The 24,879-nt window shown below is 37.2% G+C and overlaps 1 protein-coding gene across 4 annotated transcripts in view; it reads right to left on the bottom strand.

The window, feature by feature from the left end:
- TMLHE (trimethyllysine hydroxylase, epsilon) overlaps window positions 1-22,700 on the bottom strand; it is an 80,629-nt gene extending 57,929 nt beyond the window's left edge. The window contains exons 1-3 of one of the 4 annotated variants that reach the window (XM_031445910.2): window positions 22,544-22,697; window positions 21,392-21,534; window positions 3,004-3,185 (exon numbers count right to left, since the gene is read on the bottom strand). In XM_031445910.2, the coding sequence (XP_031301770.2) occupies window positions 3,004-3,185; window positions 21,392-21,471 (262 nt within the window). In that variant the 5' untranslated portion in view covers window positions 21,472-21,534; window positions 22,544-22,697. Of the gene's footprint in view, window positions 1-3,003; window positions 3,186-21,391; window positions 21,535-22,543 lie in introns of all 4 variants that reach the window. The other 3 variants (XM_031445909.2, XM_031445908.2, XM_010980466.3) reach the window with 3 other exon arrangements.
- Between the last annotated feature and the right edge of the window lie 2,179 nt (window positions 22,701-24,879).

The raw sequence follows: 24,879 nt of genomic DNA, 5'->3' as shown, positions 1-24,879 counted from the left end.
GCTACTGTTGTTTTGATCAGCATTTTCATGGTCTATCTCAATCCCTTAATTTTAAATTTAAAAACATTTTAAGTAGACTTTATTTTTTAAGAGCAGTTTTAGGTTCACAACAAAGCTGAGCCAAAGGTGCAAGAATTCCATATATCCCATGTCCCTACACCATTCCTTAACTTTTATCCTATTTGAATCTTTATATTTAAACTGCATTTCTTGAAGACAACATATAGTTGTATCTTTTTTTTTTTGATCCAATATGATTGCCTTTGTTTTTTGACTGGTGTGATTAGGCCATTTAAATTTGAAGTAATTATTGGCGTAGTTGACTTTAAATCTACCTTCTTGCTCTTTTCCATTTGTTGTATTTACTCCTTGTTTTCCTGTATTTTTTTCTCTCTTTCTACATTCTTGGATTTTTCATTGATATTTCTTATGATTCCATTTTATCTCATTTCTTGACTTATTATTCATACTATTTAAAAAAACTTTTTAGTAATTTTCCTAATGTTTATGATGTACATTTCAAAATAATCTACCTTTAGATAACTGTAAAAGTGTCATCCAATGAAGCTGCACCATTTTGCATTCAATCAGCAATGAAAGAGAGCTCCCATTCCTCTGCATCCTTGATAGAACTTGGTATTGTCAGTTTTTTTTATTGATTTACCTTTAACAGAATATTCCTAATTTCTCCCTCCTATCCTTTGCCACACTGGTGTCTTTTCTTTCACTCTTACATATGGTATAGATAACAAATACATCATCATTATTATTACTTTAAACAGTTAAAATTTAGTGCAATTCAGAAAAATAAAAATTTATATTTTATCTTCCTTTCTAGCACTCTTCCTTTTTTGTGTAGATTCAAGTTTGTGACCTATATCATTTTTTTTCCTTCTGAGAGAAGAACGTCCTTTAAAATATTTTGAGTTGTCTGAGAAAGTCTACTTCTTTCTCACTTTTGAAGGATAGCTATATATAGGATCTGAGCCTGGCAGTTTTTCTTTTTTTTTAATACTTTAAAGTTGTCATTCCATTGTGTTCTTGCTTGCATAGTTCTGATGAGAACTCTGCTGTAATTCTTATCTGTGTTTCTCTATAATTAAAGTGTTTTTCTCTCCTCTGACTGCCTTCAATATTTTCTCTTTGTTTTTGCTCTTTTGCCTAAGTGTGGGGCTTTGTGCGTGGCTTTTAAAAACTTCCCTAAGCTCCTTGGATATGTGGTGTCTGTCACTTATTTTGAAAAGATTTTAGAAATTACTTTTTCAAATATTTCTTCTGCTTAGTTTTCTTTCTTCTCTTTCTGGTATTCCATTCATGTATATGTTATAACTTTTGATATTGTTCCACATTTCCTGAATACTCTGGTATTTTTTTTTGTTTCCACTCTCATTTTCTCTTTGCATTTCAGTTTAGGTAATTTCTACTGACCTATTTTTACATTCACTCATTCTACCCTTGGATGGGACAAGTTTAAAAATGAACCCATCAAAATGATTCTTCATTTATGTTACTGTGATTTTGATTTCCTTTTGATTCTTTCTTATGTTTTCCATCACTCTGATGACATTATACATCTGGTCTTTTTTTCTCCGTTTCCATTATAATCCTTAACATATTAATCATAGTTGTTTTAAGTTTCCTGATTGATAATTTCAACACCTGTGTCATATGTCTCTGGTTCTGACGGTGCTTTGTCTCTTGAGTTATTTCTTGCCTTTTAGTACATTTGTAATTTTGTTCTTGTTGTTGAAAGATAGACATGTATAAAGCAGTAGATACTGAAGTAAGCAGGACTTTAGAGTAACTATATCAATCTGCCCAAAGGTTGGGCTGTGTCTGATGTTTGTTGTCTCTATGAGTACCAGAGGCATTAAATTCCTCCAGTGATCTTGTTTTTGTATTCCTTCTTGGCCTTGGCCTTTCGTTTTGTGCTGTACCTCAAAGAGTCTGTGTTTTGCAGCTCTCCCAGCTGTAATCCACTGCTACTTCAGTAGCTGGTTGCAGTTTGTGAGGGAGGAGGAAATTCTCTAATCTTTGGATTAAGTCTAAGCCTTTGGAGTGCACAGTGGTTCTGTGTCTTGAGAGTGTGGCCTTCATAATTGTTTTTGTTCCTTTCCAGGCTGTTGTGAGTTGAACTGTATTCCCCAAAAGATATGTTGAAGTCCTAAACTCTAGTACCTGTGAATAAGACCTTATTTGGAAATAAGAAGATAATCTAGATAAGACGAGATGTAACACATTAAGGTGGGCTCTAAATGCAACAAATGGTGACCTTATAAGGAGAGAAATAGATTTGAAGACACAAAGGAGACACAGGGAAGAAGGCCATGTGATCATGAAGACAGAGAATGGAGTGATGTTACCACAAGCCAAAGAGTATCAAGGGTTGTTGGTAATCACCATAATCCAGAAGAAACAAAGAGGAGTTCTTGCCTAGAGCCCTCAGAGAGAACATGGCCCTGACAATATCTTGATTTCAAACTTCCTGCCTCCAGAACTGTGATAAAATTAATTTGTGCTGTTTTATGCCAATTAGGTTATGGTAATTTGTTATGGCAGTGCTAGGAAACTAATACACAGGGGTAAAGCTTTTTAACCTTCTGCCATCTAATACATTACCTGGCTATAGAATTTCCAGTGTATGTGTTTGAAACCCTCTCGCCTATATATTGAGGCTTTCTTTTCTTTCTTTTTTTCTTAGATGAGACAGGGAGACAGTGTGGGGCTAGAGCAGGGCAGTGTCCCTTTCCCCTAGCTAGGATGAGATTTTACTGTTATCCCATATTATTTTTGTCTTTCTGGCAACCTGTAGGGTAATCATGGAACTAAATGTTTAGAGGTCTTCACAACTCCATGGGAAGTATTTTCAGTCCACATGAAATGTATCTGTCATTGCTCAAGTATGTAATTATACTTAACACTAGTAAACTGTACATTTAAAAATGGTTTATGTTACTTTTTTATCACAATGAAAAACAAAGTATCTTTCTCTACATATCTTACCAAAATGATCTGTATGTTGCCGCCAAACACAATTGAGAGACTTGGAGGCTGTATGGTGCCAATGGATGGCTAATGGAAATAAGCTTTTGAAGTTGAGCTGTTGAAGGGCCCAACATGTGACTCTTCCCCTCAGCAGGTCCTGGAGCCTGATTTGTAGGTGGGACAACCTGTGGCACCACATCCTAGAAAATTTGACAATAAGAAGAGTTAGTAACAATAAAAAATAACTTTTTATAAGGCTATAGGAATGACACTACAGATGTAACTATGTAAAAGAACAGATTTTATTATCTCAACCACAGAGTATTAAAAAAACAAAGAAGAAATTCCTAAGAGCTAAGCATAAGTGGTCAATAACCATTACTTATATTTTCTCACCAGCCACTGTTATATTATGCATTGTGATCTTGCTTCAACCCCACTATCTAACTGAAGTGGTTCTTTAAAAATTCACTAATCTTAACTTTCCAATCATATAAAAGGATTGCTTTTCAGCTCTTGTCCTTCTGGTACTCTCCACTTGTGAGAGTATTGATACTGGTGCAAAAACAGACACAAAGATCCATGGAACAGAACAGAGAGCCCAGAAATAATCCCACACTTATAAAGGTGATTAATCTATGACAAAGAAGGCAAAAATATGCAGTGGGGAAGTGATATCCTCTTCAATAAATGGTGTTAGGTTACCTGGACAACTACATGCAAATGAATCAAAGTAGACTACTTTCTCACACCATTCACAAAAATAAACTAAAAATGGATTAAAGACTTAAATGTAAGACCTGAAACAAACCTTCTAGAAGAAAACATAGGCGGTATGCTCTTTGACACTGGTCTTAGTAATATCTGGGGGGCATGTCTCCTTAGGCAAGGGAAACAAAAGCAAAAATAAACAAATGGGGTTACATCAAACTAAAAAGCTTTTGCACAGTGAAGGAAACTATGAAGAAAACGAAAATACCATCTTTTGAATGGGAGAAAGTATTTGTAAATGATATATCTCATAAGAGGTTAATATTCAAAATATACAAAGAATTCATACAATTCAACATCAAGAACCAAATAACCTAATTAAAAATGGGCAGAGGACCTGAGTAGATATTTTTCCAAAGAAGACATACAGATGACCAACAGGCACATGAAAAGATCTCAGCATCACTAATGATCAAGGAAATGCAAATCAAAACCACAATGAGATATTACCTCACAGAATGGCTATTATCCAAAAGATTACAAATAACAAATGTTGGTGAGGACATGGAGAAAAGGGAATCCTCATGCACTGTTAGTGGGAATGTAAATTAGTACTGTCAGTCTTTTGGATTTAGCCATTCTAATAGGCATGCAGTGATATCTTTTTGTTTTAATTTGCATTTTACTAATTATGACTGATGTGCATCTCTTCATATTCTTAATTGCCATCTATATATCTTCTTTGGTCAAGTGTCTGTTCAGGCCTTTTGCCCACTGAACATTTTTTTTAAATTAAGACTTTTTTTGGAGCAAGTTTAAGTTCACAGAAAAATTGAGAGAAAGATACAGAGGTTTCCCATTTACCTCCAGCCTCAACACATGCATAACCTCCACCATTATCAACATCCTCCATCATAGAGTGGTACATTTGTTACTAGTGATGAACCTACACTGACATATCATTATCACCCCAAATCTGTAGTTCACATTAGTGTTTACTTTGGGTATTCTACATTTCATGCGTTTGGGCAAATGTATAATGACATATATCCATTATAGTAGTATCATACAGAGTATGGTGGGAGTAGGGATGAATATGTAATATTTTCATTTTTTGGTCAGTTCAAAATTGTTTTGGTTATTTTAAGGAGTGTGCTTTTTTACTTAAATTTTAGAATAATCTTTTTTATATCTACAGAAACATCTTGCTGACATTTTGGTAGAAATTGCATTAAAACTATAGATCAATTTGGGAGAGAACTGACATAGTTACTATGTTGAGTCTTCCAATTTATGAACATGATTTGCCTCTCCAGCTACTTAAAAGCCTTCTTTCATTTCTTTCATCAGCATTTTATAATTTTCATCATACATACTTTATTAGAGTTATACATAAGTAAATTTATTTGAAGTAATTATAGATAGGCATTTTTTCATTTCGATTTCTGCACGTTCACTGTAAGTATACAGAAATGTAATTGATTTTTGTGTGTTGATCTTGTATCCTGTAACGTTACTGAACTCACTTATGAGCTCTGGGATTCTTATTGTTGATTATTTAAGGTAATCAATGTAGATAATCATGCATCTGCAAATAAAGACAGCTTTATTTCTCCTTTGTAATACATATGCATTTTATTTCTTTTTTTTGCCTTATTATAATGACTAGAACTTCCAGAACTGTGTTAAATAAATAAGAGTGGTGAGAGTGGACATCTTTGCCATGTTCCCTATCTTCAGTCTCACCATTATGTATGATGTTAGCTGAAAAGGTGCTCAACATCAAAAATCATCAGGAAAAAGGAGAAATAACTAAAAGAACACCCTATTTTGGAAAGGGGCAAACTATTTTTTGGAAAATAATTGTTCTTTAAAAGAATACCCCAAAGAATACCAAATCCCCTGTCCACTCACAAGTGAAAAAGAGTATGGTCTCATCCAGACGAAAGGTCTTTGGCTGGATACATAAATCTACACATTTCTACTGTTATTATTAAAATTTGACCTACAGGTTATTTAAAAGTAAACTACTTATTTTAAAGAGATTTTCTAGTTTTATTATAATTATTAGTTTCTAATTTCATTTCCTTGTGGCAAAAAAAAAAAAACCCACCCTCAGTGCAAATGTAATTGCTTACTTTATGGCCCACCATATCATCTATTCTTCTGGGTGCAGAAAAGAATGTGTATTCCATGGTTGTTACATATATTAGTCAATTAGGTCAAGTTTGTTAATATTATTGTTCAACTGTTCTGTATACTTGTTGGTTTTGTTTATCTGATGTTCTATTAGTTACTGAAGGATGTGTGTTAAGATTTCTGATTATGACTTTGAATTTATTTATTGGATATCTGTCAATGTTTGCTTTGTATTTTTTGACTGTCAAGTGCATACAAATTAGAATAATAATTTTATCTTCTTGGTGGGTGTCCTTTATTATTATTAAAAAATCTCTATGTTTCGTAAGGAATCCTTTCTTAAAGTCAGTTTTGTTTCATATTAACATATTTACATCAGATTTTCGGGGGCTGGTTTTGCATTTACATGCATTGTATATTTCTTCCACTCTTATTTTTGTGTCTCTTATAAACAGTAGTTAGATTTTCTTTCTTAACCTAATAATCTGTCATTTAATTGATGTGTTAAGTTAACTTATATTAAATATAATTACTGATATATTGCATGGACATTCAGATCTACTCAGATATTTAACCTCTCCATTGTTCCCATTGTATACCTCCAAGCTTTAATTTGGAATCATTTGACTTCTGTGTAAAGATACTAAATATTTCCTTTGGTGTTTGGTGTAAGATTCTCTAAGTTAGGGACCATAGAAAAACATTTATTTTATTTTTGTTTTGAAGGCTGTTTTTACTGGATGTAGAATTTCATATTGACAGTTACTTTCTCCAGCATTTTGAAGGTATCATTTCTTTAACATTGTTTCTGTTGAGAAGTGAAAGCCAATCTAATTGCTACTCTTTTTTCACCACCTGCTGTAAAAATTGTTTCTTTTTCTTTATTTTTCAGCAGTGCTTACTAAAATACATCTAGATGAGGTTTTCTTTGTATTTATTCTGCACTTTTTAAATTTATGACTTGATGCTTGTGATAGACAATTCTAAAATGACTTCCAGTGACTCTTGCCATATTATAATCCCTTCCACTGGAGGGCGAGAGGGACCGTGACTATGATGGATAGGATTTCACTTGAATGATTAAGTTATGTATATGGCACATCTGACTTTAAGAAAGGGAGATAGAATGACATTCTCCAGGAGCATCCATGTTGCTGCAAATGGCATTATGTAATGTCATTCTAAGTGAAGTAAGCCAGAAAGAGAAAGAAAAATACAATATGAGATCGCTCATATGTGGAATCTAAAAAACAAAAACAAAAACAAACAAACAAAAACAAAGCATAAATAAAGGACAGAAATAGACTCACAGACAGAGAATACAGACTTGTGGTTACCGGGGGGGTGGAGGGTGGGAAGGGATAGACTGGGATTTCAAAATTGTAAAATAGACTACACTGTATACCACAGGGAAATATACACAAAATGTTATGATAACTCACAGAGAAAAAAATGTGACAATGAGTGTGTATATGTCCATGAATAACTGAAACATTGTGCTGAACACTGGAATTTGACACAACATTGTAAAATGATTATAAATCAATAAAAAATGTTAAAAAAAAAAAGAAAGGGAGATAATCTTTGGTTCGCCTGGCCTAATCCAGCGATCTCTTAAAAGGGATGGGCTTTTTCTGGTGAGAGACTTGAAACAGAAGAGGAATTTGCTGTCAAGGAGATTCTCCACGGGCTTTGAAGATGAAGAGGACTACATGGCAAGTAATGCAGGCAGTGTCTAGTAGCTGAGAGTAACCCACATCTGATATGCAAGAAGGAAACAGTAACCTCAGTCCTACAGCCATGTGGAACTGAATTCAGCCAACAATCCGAATGAGTCTGGGTGTGGATTCTTAGCCAGAGCCTCCAGAAAAGAATACAGCCTAACAAACACCCCGAGTTCAGCCTTTAATACAATGACCAGAGAACCCAGTCATGCCATGCCTTGTCTTCTGACCTACAGAACTGTAAGATAATAAATGGGTGTTTGTATGCTTTGTTACTTTTGGAAAAGTCTCAGTCATTATCTCTTCAAATATTGTTTTTGTACCATTCTCTACCTCCCCTCCTAGGACTTCTATTACAAATATATCAGACATTTACATGTACTAGGTGCCAGGCACTATTATAAGTACTGGAAATACATCAGTAAACAAAACAAATATTTCTGTCCTCATGAAGCACCTTCTAATGGCGTCCTAATCTCCCCTACTTAAACTGACTCCTTTCACAGTGTTCTTCCTCATAGTTAATTTGAATATCATCCAATCAGTTGTAGAACTAGTTCAATGTGAAATCTGTGCTTCAAACTTGATACCTCCTCTTTAAAATTTCTCCCTTGCAGACAATTTTCAAATAATGATAACTTTTACCCCTAAATGATTATCAAACCTGAACCATTGCATTACATCTCTATACACCAGTCCAGGTCCGCCATTATTCCTCACTCAAAAACTGCAAAAGCCACCTAACTGACCTATCCATACACACATTTATCCTCCTTTCAATCCATTTTGCACACTGTAGGAAGAGTGAACTAAAATAATAATATGTCATTCATTTCGAATGGATCCCTAGGGCATTCAGGGTAAAGTCCAATTTCCTTAACATGTTATGTAATGTCTTCCATTATCTGGTCCTGAGCAACCTCTTAGCCTCACTTCCTGCTATTTACCTCCTTGTGCTTCATTGCTTATAATTTCCCAGACCCACTATACTCTTTCTTCCTTCTGAGAAACTAATGTTCCTGCTCTTTGTTCTCTCAAACAGGAAGCCATTCCTACTCTGTCTTTTATTCACCTTTCAAGAATCAGTGGAGATATCACCTCATCAAAGAATTCCTCCCTAAACTACCAGAATGAACCAGTAGCTTTCCTGGGTCCTTTTATAGTAGTCTGTTTATGCCTCTGTCTTCTTTCTTAATACATTTTGCTGAAATTATGTTTAAGAGTTTTTCCCACCAGTAATACTTGGACACTCCTCAGTATTAAGACATTCATTTTTGCAATACGTTTCCTAGTACTTAGGAGAATTCCATAAATGTTTGTGGAAATTGGATTGAATTGCTTCCAGCTTCACAGCCTCTTTAAATCTGGTAAGTTGTATGCTGCAAATATTCACTTAGTAAGTAATAAAAATATTGACAAGGTCAAGCCTAAGGTAGGATTCACAGCAGGCCATCTAAAACTCTCTCTTTGCTTATGGTCTGTTATGGTAATTTAATTAATTAATACATAATTATATTAATTATCTAACCCATCAATATAGGTTCATAATTCTTGTTCCTAAGGGTACCATAAAAGACTTGCTAAAATCTTGCTTAAATTTCATTCATTAATTCCATGTACATGTTATATCTGTCATATTTCTATAAACTATCTCTAATTATCAGAAATAAACATGAGATTTGTGTGGAATGTCTTTGTGTGTTGGTCACTTTGTAATTTTCTAAGTACTCGCTTACTTTGAAAATCTGTTGTAGAAGCTAACTCAAGTTCAGCTCATTGATTAGAAGATTGAAAACTCTTCCTCCTTTTTCTTTGTTAGAAATGGTATTGTACTTATATAAATCCAGTCTTAAAGCACCTCTCCTTATTCTCCTTAATTCTTTTGATCATTGAGAGTGGTTTAACAATATCAAGTTATAACTTATCCATACTAGAACACATGTACTTTTTCTTTCTCAGAACATAGTTAAAATATTGTTCTTGTTGTCGTTGTAAGTATGTATTTCTACAAGTCTGAGGTAATTTGGGGCCTTATTCTTCTAAATATTAATCCTCTAGGCACATACCACCTGTTATATTAATCCTTCTTTCCATCTTTTATACATTATCCTTAAAAAAAAACAACTATGCACTTACTGTAAAACTTCCATGTAGCACTATGGCTTTCCTCATTTCTCCTTTAATAGAATAATTTGTTGTTTCATAGTCAAAATGATGTTTTTGAGAGTTTCCCAACCTTTAGAGACTAAAGCCATCTTAATGTAAATTAAGGTCCAACAAGTATCAATCACAATAACAGAAATTTCTGGAGAACAGCCATAGCTAGAAATTCTAGTCAGAGTAAGCAATTACATAATAGGTCAATCTGAATCTTTTCATGGTTATTACTAAGGAAGAAGCATTACCTCCTAAAGGCTTAAAGCCAAGAGTCCATTTAGCTCCTGTCAATTTTTCCTTCCAAATGTCTCTCAGATTTGTCCTTCTCTTTCCATTCCTATAGATGCCTTCATCACCTCATACCTGGACTACTGCCATAGACTAGATCGTTTTCTTGCCTCCATTCCATCCATATTCCAATCCATTTTCCATACTACTGCCAGATTAATCTTCTTAAAACACTTTCATCATGCCACTTTCCTGCCTGAGACTAGCTCAAATGTCACCTTCTTTGTAAAATTTTCCTAACTCTCCTAGGAAGAGTAAGTAGCTGCCTACTCAGCATTTTCACAGTTCTTTGTGCATACCCTTATTAATGCAGTTACAACACATATAATAATTGCCTGTTTCATTATTTTTGTCTTCCCATTTTATTGAGTCATCTCTTTAAAACAGCACTCAAGTCTTCACATAATTGGCCCCATCTATCTTGCCCCATCATCTCAGGGCCTTCACATATGTTGTTTCCTCTGTCTACCATGTCCTCCCTCTCATTCTTCCTACCCATTCTTCAGGTTTCAGATCAATTCATTAAAGAAAACTTCCCTGACACTCTTGATTAACTAATTAGCTAATCAATTCATTTAACAAATATTTATTGGGTGTCAACTTAATGCCAGGAACTATTTTAGGCACTTGGAAAACAGACAAAAATTCCTGCTTTCATGCTTATCTTCTAGTGGAAGGAGGTAGACAATTAAAGATAAACATAATAAATGAGTAAATTATACAGTATATTATAAAGCAATAAGAACTATGAAAAAACCCAGCAGGATGAAAGGGTGTAGGACTTTTGAACATAGTGATCAAGAAAGACTTTACTGAGAAAAATGACATTTGAACAAAAGGAGTTATTCATGAAGATGTCTGGTATAAAACAGGCCAATGCAAAGGGTCCAAGCTGAGATTGTATCTGTCATATCTGTGTCTATGTTTAACTAGGACAATAATATATTTGATTTCATGAGTTAAAAGAATGCTGCTTTATATCAGGGTCTCAAAATTAAATGCCAATGGGGTCTAGGCAAGTAACATAAATAGGTCAAGTATAAGAGAAAACAAGGGATTGTGGAGAGAGGGGTAAACTGAAGAATGTTTGTTCTGTCCAAAAATTCTAGTCACTATTCAGCTCTAGCTAATTATTGCCAGACAGGCCTAGTGCTGCCAGATTTGGGAGGAGCCAGAAATGCATATTATATAAGAACTCTTCCAATTTGTAATGTTGACAACTACATTAGTCCGGGTCCTCTGAAAAGGAGATGCCATGACAGGAATAGATGTGCAAGTGGTTTATCTGGGGAAACATGTGTGAGAAAAATGGGGAGAGAGTCTGAAAAAAACTGGTAGAGCTGTCAGACCATGATGTAGGTGCAATCCCTGTGGAGGAGAGAGAGAATGAGACAAGGTCTTAAACTGCAGATGCAACTCTAAGAAGGTTTCAACAAGGTTGTTAGGGAGTCCTCAAGCAAAGGTGGTCATTAGAGGATTATGAATCTCCAAGAAATTGGCCTTCATTAGTATCCTTGTCATCCATGCTCAGTTCATAGTTGAGAGCAGACTGTGGGAAGTGTGGACTCACATGGCAGCTGGGCCCTTGGTCAGTTACACTTCCTTTAGTTTGATATTTCAGAAGCACTTTGTTGTGGATACCACAAGTAAATCTAACATTGTGGTGGCCAGAAAGGTTTGGCCAAAAATACATCCTCAAGTTATATTCAGCCAAAATGTGGACCTTTTTCAACCTCTGCTCTAGTTACTAACATATATTTCACCATGGATGGGCTAGTTACATATACATCCTGAGATAGGCCAAAATAGATTACCAATAGCACCTAGGTAGTAGGATTTAGATACCAGATTAGAACATGAAAAGCTTTAGCTGAGGTGGGTTAAAAATGCATTGCCAGAATAGAGAGGTGGTTTCACAGTATGAAGGAGCAAAACTGCAATCCAAAAAAACCCCAAAAATTATGAGTAAGCATATTGCTTAAAGCAAAGTGTCTATAAGCATTATAGACATGATAAACAGTGAAGCTGAATAAACAGTAATGTTGAAAGACAGAAATAGATGATCATTTTTGACTAAGCAGAGCACTGCAGATTTCTACATGAAATGAAAGTGAGCACTGTTACATATACTATATTTATTTAGTATGCTGTGAGAATAAAAGCAAGAGCTAAAAATTTGGGGGATCTGAAAAGCAATAACAACTGTGGCCCTTGGTGAGAGACAATAATGTCAAGAAGGACATGGCCAATTTCATCAGTGCATCTACTGTAATGAGTATGGCAGGACAGGGCAGGCTGAGGTAAAGTTTATGTCAAACAAGGGTGGTCTAAGGTCAAAGCAGGTGCAGTTGCACTTTGGGGTTTCCTGGTGTATCCTTGGTTACAGTGCACGTTTCTGAATATCACAGAATATAATGTCAAGGGACTTCTTCTAGGAGCCATAGAGGCACAGTGGGATAGCATTATGGTACAGGCAGAGAACTTGGGCATAGATCTGGCCAGTAAGGACTTACAGCTGGCAATGTACGAGTAGTTCCTACAACCCGTGGTCACACACACCCTTCAACCACACTTTCCATATCTAGGTGATAGGTCAGGGTTTTTCAAATCTTTGTCAGGCTCTTCTGAGCACAGGTGCTAAGCACAGGTTGCTGCTTCTGGATGAAGCTTACTGATGCTGGTGCCCACTGGAAAGGGTGCCCCTGTACCCTGGGGGGGATGACTTTATAGCAGGGATTGCCCACATGTACTTTGGGAGTGGCCTTTGACTGCTGAGGATTTGTAGTTAAAGTATGGATAAGGCACCCCATCATCCATGTGGGGTCACCTGCAATGTTCTGTTGGAGAAAACCCTTTTTCAGATGCATAGATGTTGTGGGATAAGATGTAGTATAAATGAAGAGCCCCCCTAAATGCCTTGGGATGCTTTGGAGCTCCAGCGACCATAGTGAACTCTGGGCAGCTATGATGAATTGCCAGAAAAGAAGAGGCAATGGTGCAACAGGAGAAACAAATGACAAAGATGGTTTCCAGAAGAGTTAAATGGGAGATGACCCAGTGTTAGTCACATTGAATGGTTCATGATTTCCCTGTGAATAGCCACTTATGTGCCAAAACTCTCTTTTTATGATTTGAGGTACATGCTAAAGGAGTGGGTATATATGATTAAAGAAGACAAACTATTCTAGTTGGCATGGGGCAAGGGGGACAGTTCTCAATGGTTCTGATCACGGTGTTGGTGATAATACTTTACCTTAGAATGTTCTCTTCACTCTATGTAAAATCTCTACTCATTCTTCAAAGGCCATTTCAAATCCTATTCATTCAAAGAAGCCTTCCTCAGATCATCTGGACTACACAGAATTCTTTCTTTCCTGATGGTAAACAGCAAATACTGTTTGTATCAAATATGATAGTATTGCCTTGATTTGAACTGTCCTCCTAAATGAGTTAAGTATGTAAGCTTTGATTCTCCAGCTAGACTGAAAATTCCATGAAGTCACAGAATAAATTTTTTGTAACCCCCACAGTGCCAAACATATACTAAAGACTCAATATGTTTTTAATATGAATTTGATTAAACCAAGATCTAACAATCATTGGTTGCAGAATAATTAGAAATACCTGGAAAATAGCTATAGCTAGAAATCTTAGTCAGAGTAGGCAATTGCATATGGGTCAACTCAATCTTCTCATGCTTACTACAAAGAAAAAAACATCATCTCCTGAAAGACTGCAAGCCAAACTAGGGCACTTTGATTCCTGAATGACTGGCAGTTAAATCTGAGCATAATGACTACATTAGGAATTGGAATAAAACCAACTTATTCTTTACTTTCTCTGCAGCACAAGAATCATGAGAGAAACTTGAAATCTGAAATGTCCAAGTTTTAGCTCAAATTACAAAACAAGAATCATGCTAAGAACTTGAAATCCCAAATGTCCACATTTTAGTTCAAATTACAAAACAAAGAAAAACAATTGGAAAAACAAATCACTAAGACACCTAAAATAAATACAGGCAAAACTGCAGTGGCTAAGTAAAGACAAAACTATTCAGCAAAACTATTCCCCAAAGAGCAAAGATGAACTGAACAAAACTGTCAAAAACAACTCCTTCATGACTCTTGAAATTGATCAAAATCATACAATAAATTGAGAGGCATTAATTTAAAAAACTTTGAGTAAGAATGGTGGGAATCTGAAGCATTTTAATTAGGGGGCTGTTCCCATTACTCCCACCATCTTTGCAGTATGGTGGTTTTAAACGGGAAGTGGAGGCCACAAGGACAGATAGCTCCACTGATGTTGGGTGCTGCCATGATTTGGAGCAAAGCACAATAAAACCCATGTCCAGTGGCATTGATAAAAACAACAGCAATCTCAGTAGAAAATAATCAAGAAAGGCCAACATCACAGCTAGCCTAATGTCTCAATACTAGTTGTGAAGAGCTACAGACCAGGAAACCAGCAAGAAATTTAATGTGGATATCCAAGGACTGAGAAGCAAAGTGGGCCTTGAGAAGCTCCCATATATCCCTGGGGGTTTGGCAGACCACATGCATGTGCAAGGTTGCAACGCCCACTTAGGAGAGGTTAAAGTCGGTCCCAGATATATACTTGTCCCTGGAAAAACGTGAGGCCTTGTTCACATAGAAAGTAAGAGCTAGGACAGACTTGTAAATGGTCTAAACTTTGATTGTTTTTCCCAACATACATACAGACCCACTGGCAAGGGGTGGGAGATTTATTGGTTTAAGATTTTAATCACAATCAGACCAACCACTGGCTGACCACTAAGCTATGCTGACACAGAGGTAATATTGTCCAAAATGTCCAGTTTTCACTTAAAAAGTTAGACATGCAAAAAACAGTAACATGTGACCCATTTATAGGCAGTAAAAAAGCAGTTAATAGAAACTGTCTCTGAAAGGCCCAAATGTTGCATACAGCAGGCAAAGACATAAAAATATCCTCAAAAAACTAGAGAAAATCATGTTTAATGAATTCAAGCAAAGTATGAGGGCAGTGATTAATCACATAAAAATATAAACAGACAAATTATAAAAAGAATTAAATGGGAATTTGAGTTGACAAGTTTCAATAACTGAAATTAAAAATTCACTGGGAGGATTCTACAGCAGATTTAAGCTGGCAGAAGAAGGAACAAATAAACATGAAGACAGATGAACAGAAATTATTTTATTTTCAGAACAGAAAGAAAAAGAATTAACAGATCCACAGAGACCTGTGGGACACCAGCAAGTATACCAACCTAGATTAGTTTGCTACAGCTACCAAAACAAAGTACCAGAAAATGTGTAGCTTAAACAACAGAAATATATTGTTCCACTATTCTGTAGGCTAGAAGTCTGAGGTCAAGGTGTTGGCAGGGTTGATCCCTTGTAAGGACTGTGTGGGAAAGATCTGTTCTAGATCTCTTTCTTTGGCTTGTATATGGCTGTCTTCTCTCTGTGTCTTCACATCATCTTCCCTGTGTATGTATGTATCTCCAAATTTTCCCTTTTTATAAGAATATCGGTCATATTGGATTAGGGTCCACCCTAATGACCTCATTTTAACTTGATTACCTCTATAAAGATCTTATCTACAAATAAGATTACATTTTTGGGTACAGGGGGTTAGGCCTTCAACATATGAATTTGGGAGGGCCACAATTTAATCCATAATATAGCCTATGAGTAATTTGAGTCCAAGAGGGAGCAAAGAGACAAAAAGGAGCAGAAAAAATATTTGAAAAGATAATTGCCAAAAAATCTCAAACTTGATGAAAAATAATCTATACATCTGAGAAGCTCAAAAACCTACAAGTAGGACAAACATAAAAAAAAATTCACTCTGAGACAAATTACAGTCACACTGTTGAAAGCCAACAACAATAGACAAGTTTCAAAGCAGCAAGAGAAAAATGATTCCTCATATATAAGGGAACTACAGTAAGATTAAAAGGAGACTTCTCATCAGAAACAATGGAGGTCGGAGGAAGTACAATGGCATATGGAACATGCTAAAGTTAAAAAAAAAAACTGTCAACCATGAGTTCTATAGACAGCAAAACTATCCTTTGAAAATGTAATAAAGACATTCCCATATGGAGAATTCATTGCTAGCAGATGTCCTTTACAAGAAATACTAATGGAAGTCCCTCAGGTTAAAAGGAAATGACACCAGATAGTAATCAAATCATCCAAAGAAATAAAAGTAAAGGTTAAATACATAGGCAAATATAAAATACACACACACATATATATACTTACAAACATATACACACATATACATACACACACATATATTTATATCTTTTCTGTTAACTGGTCCAAAATGCAACCACATAAAACAATAATTATAAAATGTAGTCTCAATTTTAGAACATATAAAGCTACAATATACATGATGATTACAAAAATGTATGGGGAGAGAATAAACCAATGCAGGAGCAAGAAAATGATGCCATTGATGATAACATGAATCCACAGAAGGAAATGAAGACCACTAGAAACTGTAAACTGTGAGTTAATCTAAAAGACTTTATAAATGTATTTTCTCCTTTTTTCTTTATCCTCTTTAAAAGATATGATTTTACAGTTCATAATTGTAACTCTGTATATTGGGGTTATAATCACATATAAATGTAATATATGTGATAATAGTAGCACAAAGGAAGGGAAAGAATGCACACCAGAGTCCCAGACCACTTCCAAACTGCTGCTTTTGAGAGCACCAGCAATGGTTGACCCATTCAGATGTAGTGCCAAGTCTGAGCCAGCTCCATCCTCCACAACTGTACACTCTTCTCAACCTGCAATAGCAGCCTTCATCCCAGTGGGATACTGCACTATGGAGCAAAAGGGGCCAGAAGTGGGTGCTCGGTGTGGGCTGGGGCACATGTTTGGGCAGTTCCAAGACACCAATTAGAATTCCAGACCACTCCCAATCTGCTTCCCTCATCCCATTCAGATGTAGTGCAGGTCCAAGCTGACTCCATCCCCCAACAGCCTCACACTCTCCTCAGCAGCAGCAGTCTTTGCCCTACTGCAGAGCTGCACCATGGAGCAAGAGGAGCCAGAGTGAGTGCTCAGTGTGGGCCAAAGCATGTGCTAGGGCATTCATGGTAAACCAGCCAGAGCCCCATGCAGGCTCAATCTTCTCCTTGTTTTGGGAGTAAGCAAGTGTGTGCAAGCTCTTCACAAGTTTAATCTAAGTTTCTCATAGCCCCCTGTCAGTCCCACTAGTCTTAAAACCAAATAAGGGTGTGTTGGGGAAACTGGACAGCAGCATGTAAATCAGTGAAGCTAGAACACTCCCTTACACCGTACACAAAAATAAACTCAAAATGGATCAAAGACTTAAACATAAGACAAGATACAATAAACCTCCTTGAAGAAAATATAGGCAAAACATTATCTGACATACATCTCAAAAATGTTCTCCTAGGACAGTCTACCCAAGCAATAGAAATAAAAGCAAGAATAAACAAATGGGACCTAATGAAACTCACAAGCTTCTGCACAGCAAAGGGAACCATAAGTAAAACAAAATGACAAACTGCAGAATGGGAGAAAATTTTTGCAAATGATGAAACCAACAAAGGCTTGATCTCCAGAATATATAAGCAGCTCATATGACTTAATAAAAAGAAAACAAATAACCCCAACCAAAAATGGGCAGAAGACCTAAGCAAGCAATTCTCCAAGGAAGACATACAAATGATCAATAGGAACGTGAAAAAATGTTCAGTATCACTAATTATCAGAGAAATGCAAATCAAAACTACAACGAGGTATCACCTCACACTAGTCAGAATGGCCATCATTCAAAAGTCCACAAATGACAAATGCTGGAGAAGCTGTGGAGAAAAGGGAACCCTCCTACACTGCTGGTGGGAATGCAGTTTGGTGCAGCCACTGTGGAAAACAGTATGGGGATTCCTCAAAAGACTAGGAATAGACTTACCGTATGACCCAGGAATCCCGCTCCTAGGCATATATCCAGAAGGAACCCTACTTCAGGATGACACCTGCACCCCAGTGTTCATAGCAGCACTATTTACAATAGCCAAGACATGGACACAGCCTAAATGTCCATCGATAGATGACTGGATAAAGAAGAAGCGGTATATTTATATAATGGAATACTATTCAGCCATAAAAAGGACAACATAACACCACTTGCAGCAACATGGATGTCCCTGAAGAATGTCATTCTAAGTGAAGTAAGCCAGAAAGAGAAAGAATAATACCATATGAGATCACTCATATATGGAATCTAAAAAAAAAAACCATAAATACAAAACAGAAACAGACTCATAGACATAGAATACAAACTTGTGGTTGCCACAGGGGAGGGAGGTGGGAAGGGATAGACTGGGAGTTTGAAATTTGTAGATACTGACAGGCATATGCAGAACAGACAAACAAGATTATACTGTATAACACAGGGAAATATATGCAACATCTTGTGGTAGCTCACAGCAAAAAAAAAATTGACAATGAATATATGCATGTTCATGTATAACTGAAAAATTGTGCTGTACACTGGAATCTGACACAACATTGTAAAATGACTATAACTCAATAAAAATGTTTAAAAACATGGGCAGAAGACATGAGTAAACATTTTTCCAAAGAAGATACACAGATGTCCAACAGGTACATGAAAAAATGCTCAAAATCACCAGCCATCAGGGAAATGCAAATGAGAACTACAATGAGATATCACCTCACAACTGGTCAGAATGGCTGTTATCAAAAAGACAACAAATAACAAGTGCTGGCGAGGATGTGGAGAAAAGGGAACCCTTGTGTACTGCTGGTGGGAATGTAAATTGGTACAATCACTATGAAAACAGTACAGAAGTCCCTTAAAGAATTAAAAATAGAACTGCCATATGTTCTAGAAATTTCACTTCTGGGTATATACCCCAAAAACAAAAGCACTAATTTGAGAAGATATATGCACCTCTATGATCATTGCAGCATTATTTACAATAGCTAAGATATGGAAACAACCTAAGTGTTCATTGATTGACGAATGGATAAAGAAAACACACAGACACTTAATGCAATAATATTCATTCATAACAAAAGAAAGAAATCTTCCCTTTTCAACAATACAGATTAGAAGTGATTATGCTAAGTGAAAAAGTCAAACAGAGAAAGGGAAACACCATATGATTTCAGTTATAAGTGGAATCTAAAAAAATAAAACCAATAAATAAGCATAACAAAAGAGAAACAGACTCTCTAGATACAGAGAACAAACTGGTAGTTGCCAGAGGGGAGGGAGGTGGTTGGGATGAGAGAAACAGGTGAGGGAGATTAAGAGGTACAAACTTCTAGTTATGAAATAAATGAGTTATGTGGATGTAATATATATATAGGGAAATACTCAATAATATATCTTTGTATGGTGATACGTGGTAACTAGACTTATGGTGATTCAATTTGTAAGGTATAAAAATATCAACTCACTGTATTGTGCACGTGGAACTAACATACTATTGTAGATCAATTATACTTCAATTTTCTAAAAAGATGAATTTAGACCCCATACCTCACACCACATGCAAAAGCTAAGTCATAATGGACTAGATATAAATGTAAGAGGTAAAACTATAAAACTTTCAGAAGTAATATAGCAAAGAGTTCTTAGATACAATACCAAAAAGCACTACTTGTAAAAGAAAAATGATAAATTGAACTTAAAATTCAACACCTTTGCTCTTCAAAAGACATCATTAAAAATGAAAAGACAAGTCACAGACTAGAAAAGTATTTTTAAATCATATACCTGAAAAAGGACTTGTATCCTAAATATATAAAGAATTCTTATATCTCAATAAGAAGGGAAACAACCTAATTGAAAAATGGGCAAAGTAAGTAATACACATTTCTCCAAAGAACATATACAAATGGACAAGAAACAGATGAAACTATGTACAACATCATTAGTCATTAGGGAAATGCAAATCAAAACCACAATGAGGTATCTCTTCATATCCACTAGGATGGCTATAATAAAAAATGGAGAATAACAAGTATTGGCTAGGATGTAAAGAAATTAGAACTTTATACACTGCTGGTGGTGCAAGTAAATGTAATCAATGTAAAATGGTGCAGCCATGGTGAAAAGCAGTTTGGCAGTTAGTCAGAAAGTTCAACATAGCGTTATCATATGACCAGCAATTCCGGTCCTAGGTATCTACCCAAGGGAACTGAAAACCTATGTCCACCCAAAATCTTGTACGTGAATGTCTATGCCAGTCCTATTCACAATAGCCAAGGTAGAAATAACCCAGATGTCCATAAACAAAAGGTGGTGTATACATACGCTATATACAACTATTCGACCATTGAAATGTAATGAAGTACTGATTCATCCTACAACATGGATGAACCTTGAAAATGTCCCACTAAGTAAAAGAAGCAAGTCACAAAAGACTGCGTACTATCTGATTCCACTTATGTGAAATGTGCAGGATAGGCAATGCATAGAGACAGGAAGCAGATTAGAGATTGCTGGGGGCTAGGGTGGTAATGGGAACTAAGTGCAAATGGGCCTGAGAGAGAGGCCAGTGGGGTGATGCAACTATCTAATACTGGATCGCAGTGATAGCCGCACCACTCGATAAATGTACTAAAAATCCTTGAATGTTCACGTAAAATTAGTCAATTCCATGGTACGTAAATTACATCTCAATACAAAAATTTAAAAACACTTTGGGAAGCAGAGGGAACAAAAGGCAAGTTTGAGTCTTTGACAATGTATTAGGGGTCATACAGAGCTCATCAGGCTGTTGTATGTTGTTGATGATGTTGTTGTTGCTGTGGTTATGATCAGCATGGTGGTTTTCCCATGACAGCTGAAGGTCAAGCAAGGATTTAGGTCTTGTAAAATAAAAATTTTCGAAGCAAAAGGAAGAGAGTGTTGCTGGGTTGAAATTTTGAGTAGCAGTAGGGGCAAAGAGAAGTGCATAGGTTTAAAAAAACATTCAGGCTGCAGAAGTGACAAGACTTCAAACTGAGTGATACTGGGAATGCGGAAGGGTGAGGATGCCTCAGACTTAGCATGCTTAAAGTTGGATTCCTATTGTCTTCTCACACTTTTGTCCTCCTGTGCTGCTAATCTCAGGGAGTGGACCGGTATCCTGGCACAGAGTAACCATTCATTGATTATCTTTGGTATCTTTGGAGTGAAAGCATGCATGAACAGAGTCAAAATATGGCCAAAGCATTCACCAGGTCCTGCCAAACAGCCAATCCTACACTCACCCACAAGCTCAGCTCAGCAGCTCTCTACCAGAATTTCTCTCTCACTCTGTTGACCGTTTGGAAATTATCGGGGCCCACACCCCGAAGAACACTCACCTTCGTTCAGCCACTCCTTGCCTAAACCCTGCAGGTGTGGCAAAGGCCACGTTGTGCCCAAAGCCTCTTATCCAGTACATTCTTTACACGTGGACGATGGCAGGTGCCCATATAGCCCATATGAGCAGGGGGGACATCTGGTGCTGTAGAAAGAGGGTCACAGTGGTGCCCAGCTGGTGGACCCGTGTTCACTTTAGCTCTGAGCAGAAAGAGACTCTTCCCATCAGAGGGGTTTATTAATCCAGGGCCCACCTCCCCCACCCTACCCGCCATCCTGGCAGGCAGAAAACACAGCTGCTACAAACACTGCAGACAGCGAGTGATCAATTTGGATATTTTGCTGCTGTTCCCAGTGTTGACAACCAGACATACAGAACTGCTTGTGGTTCCTCATGCAGATACCCAAACCAGGAAGTGATACTTCCCAGAAGTAAAGAATGAGGTGAGACACGAAAAAGAAGTCAGTCCCCAGACTCAACCAACCCAGGGAACATTCACTACCTCATACTGGTTATGAAATAAAGTATAATCTCTGTAAGTACTGTGGTAAATAAATACATTCGCCTCTCATGGTTGTGAAGGTTACAGGGCTTTTCATAATATATGGCTGCCATTATTATTATCACCAGTTCCTTAATGAAGAGGAATCAGAATGACACCAAACTGTTCTTCCATAGTGTTTCTAATTCTTTGCCTTTATAGCTAAGTCATACCTTTCCCTGCACTGCCAAGCAAAGCGAAGCACGGAGAGGGTAGGGACTTGCTGAAAGCTAGACAGTCAATGACAGACCCAGGCCAGTGAAGTCCGACCGAGGTTGAGACAATGTACACTGAGCGTCAGTCTCGACGCGCGGCTGCTCCAGCTTTTCCAGCTCTTCCCTAGCACTAGGCCCATCTGACCCCGCGCTGGTCTCCGGGCGGACTCTGTCGCACAACTGACACAAACCGTGACGACAGCCCTGCGGCAAGGTACAAGTGACCTTCTTTTCTGCCAGGGTTGAGGTGAGTACCACCGCCCTGGGGCGGAGCCGTCAGAGTGGAAGCCACCGCCCTCTCACTGGGCCAGGCCTGAAAGCCAGCGCCTGGACAAATCCACCCACCCATCGCACCCACCCAGGATACCTCTTCCCCGATCCACGGGGCGGGACCCACCTGTGCTGGAGGTCGCGACTCCCAGCTCAGCAAAGCGGGAGGAAATGCCAGCAAGGAGAGCCTCGGGAAGCAGCCCTACGCCCGCCTTCTGCTTTTTCGCCCGAAAACTGTCTGCCCAGCGCTCCCCTCCCCCAGCCTTTTCGGGCCCGGCGCAAGCCTGTAGGCCCCGCCCCTCTCCTTCCGGCTATGCCGGGTTGGGGCCTTGCACGCCTGGGACCTAGCCAGCTGTGGGGGCGTGCTAGAGCTTCTGATCCGGAAGGATCAGGTTGGGGCGCTCTCGTTGATTACCCGCATTTAGATTTGGAACCACAGATTCGTGTAAAAGCCAAGTATCTTGCTTGCTTTTTCAGGACTCCTTACAGTACGCTCGTATTTATGGTATTTTATTGAGGTTTACTGGAACTGAAATTCTTCCACTATCCTTCCATCACTTTCTTGAACTTACATTGCATACCATTCAGTGCTGGACTCCCCAGTTCTGTTGAGCACCTTGAATCCAAGGTTCAGGTACAGTGTTAAATACAGTCAGCACTAGAATGGAGTGAGCCATTAGGATGTATGTTTTATACAAGTGAAAATTCAGGAACCATACATATTACAAAGAAGGATAAAAATGCACTGAAATAGTATGTGCAGTGGAAATACAGAGCAGAGGGAAAAAATTGAGAGCAACAACAAACAACAGACATAATGTATAGACGCTTAAAATGGGAAACTTACCAGTATTGTACTTATTAAAGATGAAAATCTTTAGTCTGATATCAAAAGGGTAATAATAAAGGAAAAAATTTGTAAAAGGATCAACGGAAGAAGAAAAACCCTTCACACTTTCGTCCTGGAATTCCTTCTGCCATATGCTTTACCCCTACTTGTCTATTTGGAAAATTGCTACTCATTACTTTGGACTCAATTTAGATATTACCTCCTTTATGAATCCTTCCTCTTCTTTCCCAGATAAATTTATATTCTCCCTTTTCATGGCTCCAATATGATCAATGGATCCAGCACAGGCCTCAAGTATACCACTTATCATTCTGAATTTTAATTTCTCTCTGCATGCCAGTGTCCTCTAGTGAACAAGTAGCTTCTTGAGAGCAGAAAGTTTGTATTTTTCAAATTTATTTTCTAAGTCTCTAGCACACAACCTAACAGATAGTATGTGTTTAGTGAATATAAAAAGACTATATGATGTGAATTAATGTACGGAGGAATAACTGAATAACATGAGATGATAGACTCAGACTGGTGTTCATTCATGCAGTAAACATTAATAAGTGTCTGCTGAACCCAGGTGCAATATTAAGTGCTGACTATAAAACGGTAAACAAAAAGCAGATAGAGTTCATGCCCTTTTGGAGTTTAAAGAACAAATAGGAATTTGACATGCAAACAGGAAAAGGAACATTCCATACAGAGAGAACAGCATGATCAAAGGTCTTGTAATAGGAAGGAGCATGACAGTAACAATTAGAGTGAATAAGATCAATAAAGGTAAGGTGAAATCAACAGATACAAAGTACCCAGAAATAGGCAAGAGGTTGATAGATAAAGCCTGTCTAAGAGTCAGAAAAAGAAGCCATTTGCCTTAGTAATAATAACCAACATTTATTAAACCTGTGCTTCATGCCAAGTGCTGGGCTAAGTGTTTTACAGCAAATATTTAAGGTAGATAATATTATCCTTGCTTTACGGATAAGGAAACTGGGGCACAGAGAAGTCAAGTAATTTCACCAGGATCACACAGTATTTAAGTTTCAGGACTGCTATTCAAACCTACATAATTTGGCTCCAGGCCTGAAGGTAGTAATTGTAATAAAAGTACAAGTAAAAACTACAAAGAGCTCTTTTACAAAATATGTTCATTATTTTCAGATATTTGGCATCTATAAGAAACAATATGAAGAGATTCAAGAAACAATATCCTGGACCCAAAATTAGTGCTCTAGACATCAAACTTTGGCGTAGACATTGGATGGTATTAGCAATGGTGCCTTTGGTAGGTGATACCATCAAACAGCAATGATGTTAACAGGCATCAGCAGCAAACCAGACAACAGAAGGAAGAAAGTAGTTGTCCTCAGTGCTCTTTTGTGGAACACATATGAGATGTGGAGCAAAGGACGTCAATTTCTTATTTCACAAATGAACGTAATAATAGTATCTATATCACAAGGTTGTGATGATGAAATGAGATAATATGTGTAAAGTACCTGACCATAACTGAAACACAGTAGATGCTCTATGAATATTAGCTGCTGTGATGATGAAGCATTTTAGTGCCTAGAGGAGGGGAGGTAGGACCAATCAGGGAAGGTGGCGTTCAGGTAAATTCGTGA

The sequence above is a fragment of the Camelus dromedarius genome, chromosome X, assembly GCF_036321535.1.
Source record: "Camelus dromedarius isolate mCamDro1 chromosome X, mCamDro1.pat, whole genome shotgun sequence".
NCBI classification, from domain to species: Eukaryota; Metazoa; Chordata; class Mammalia; order Artiodactyla; family Camelidae; genus Camelus; species Camelus dromedarius.
This window is presented reverse-complemented; position numbering and strand designations above follow the sequence as displayed.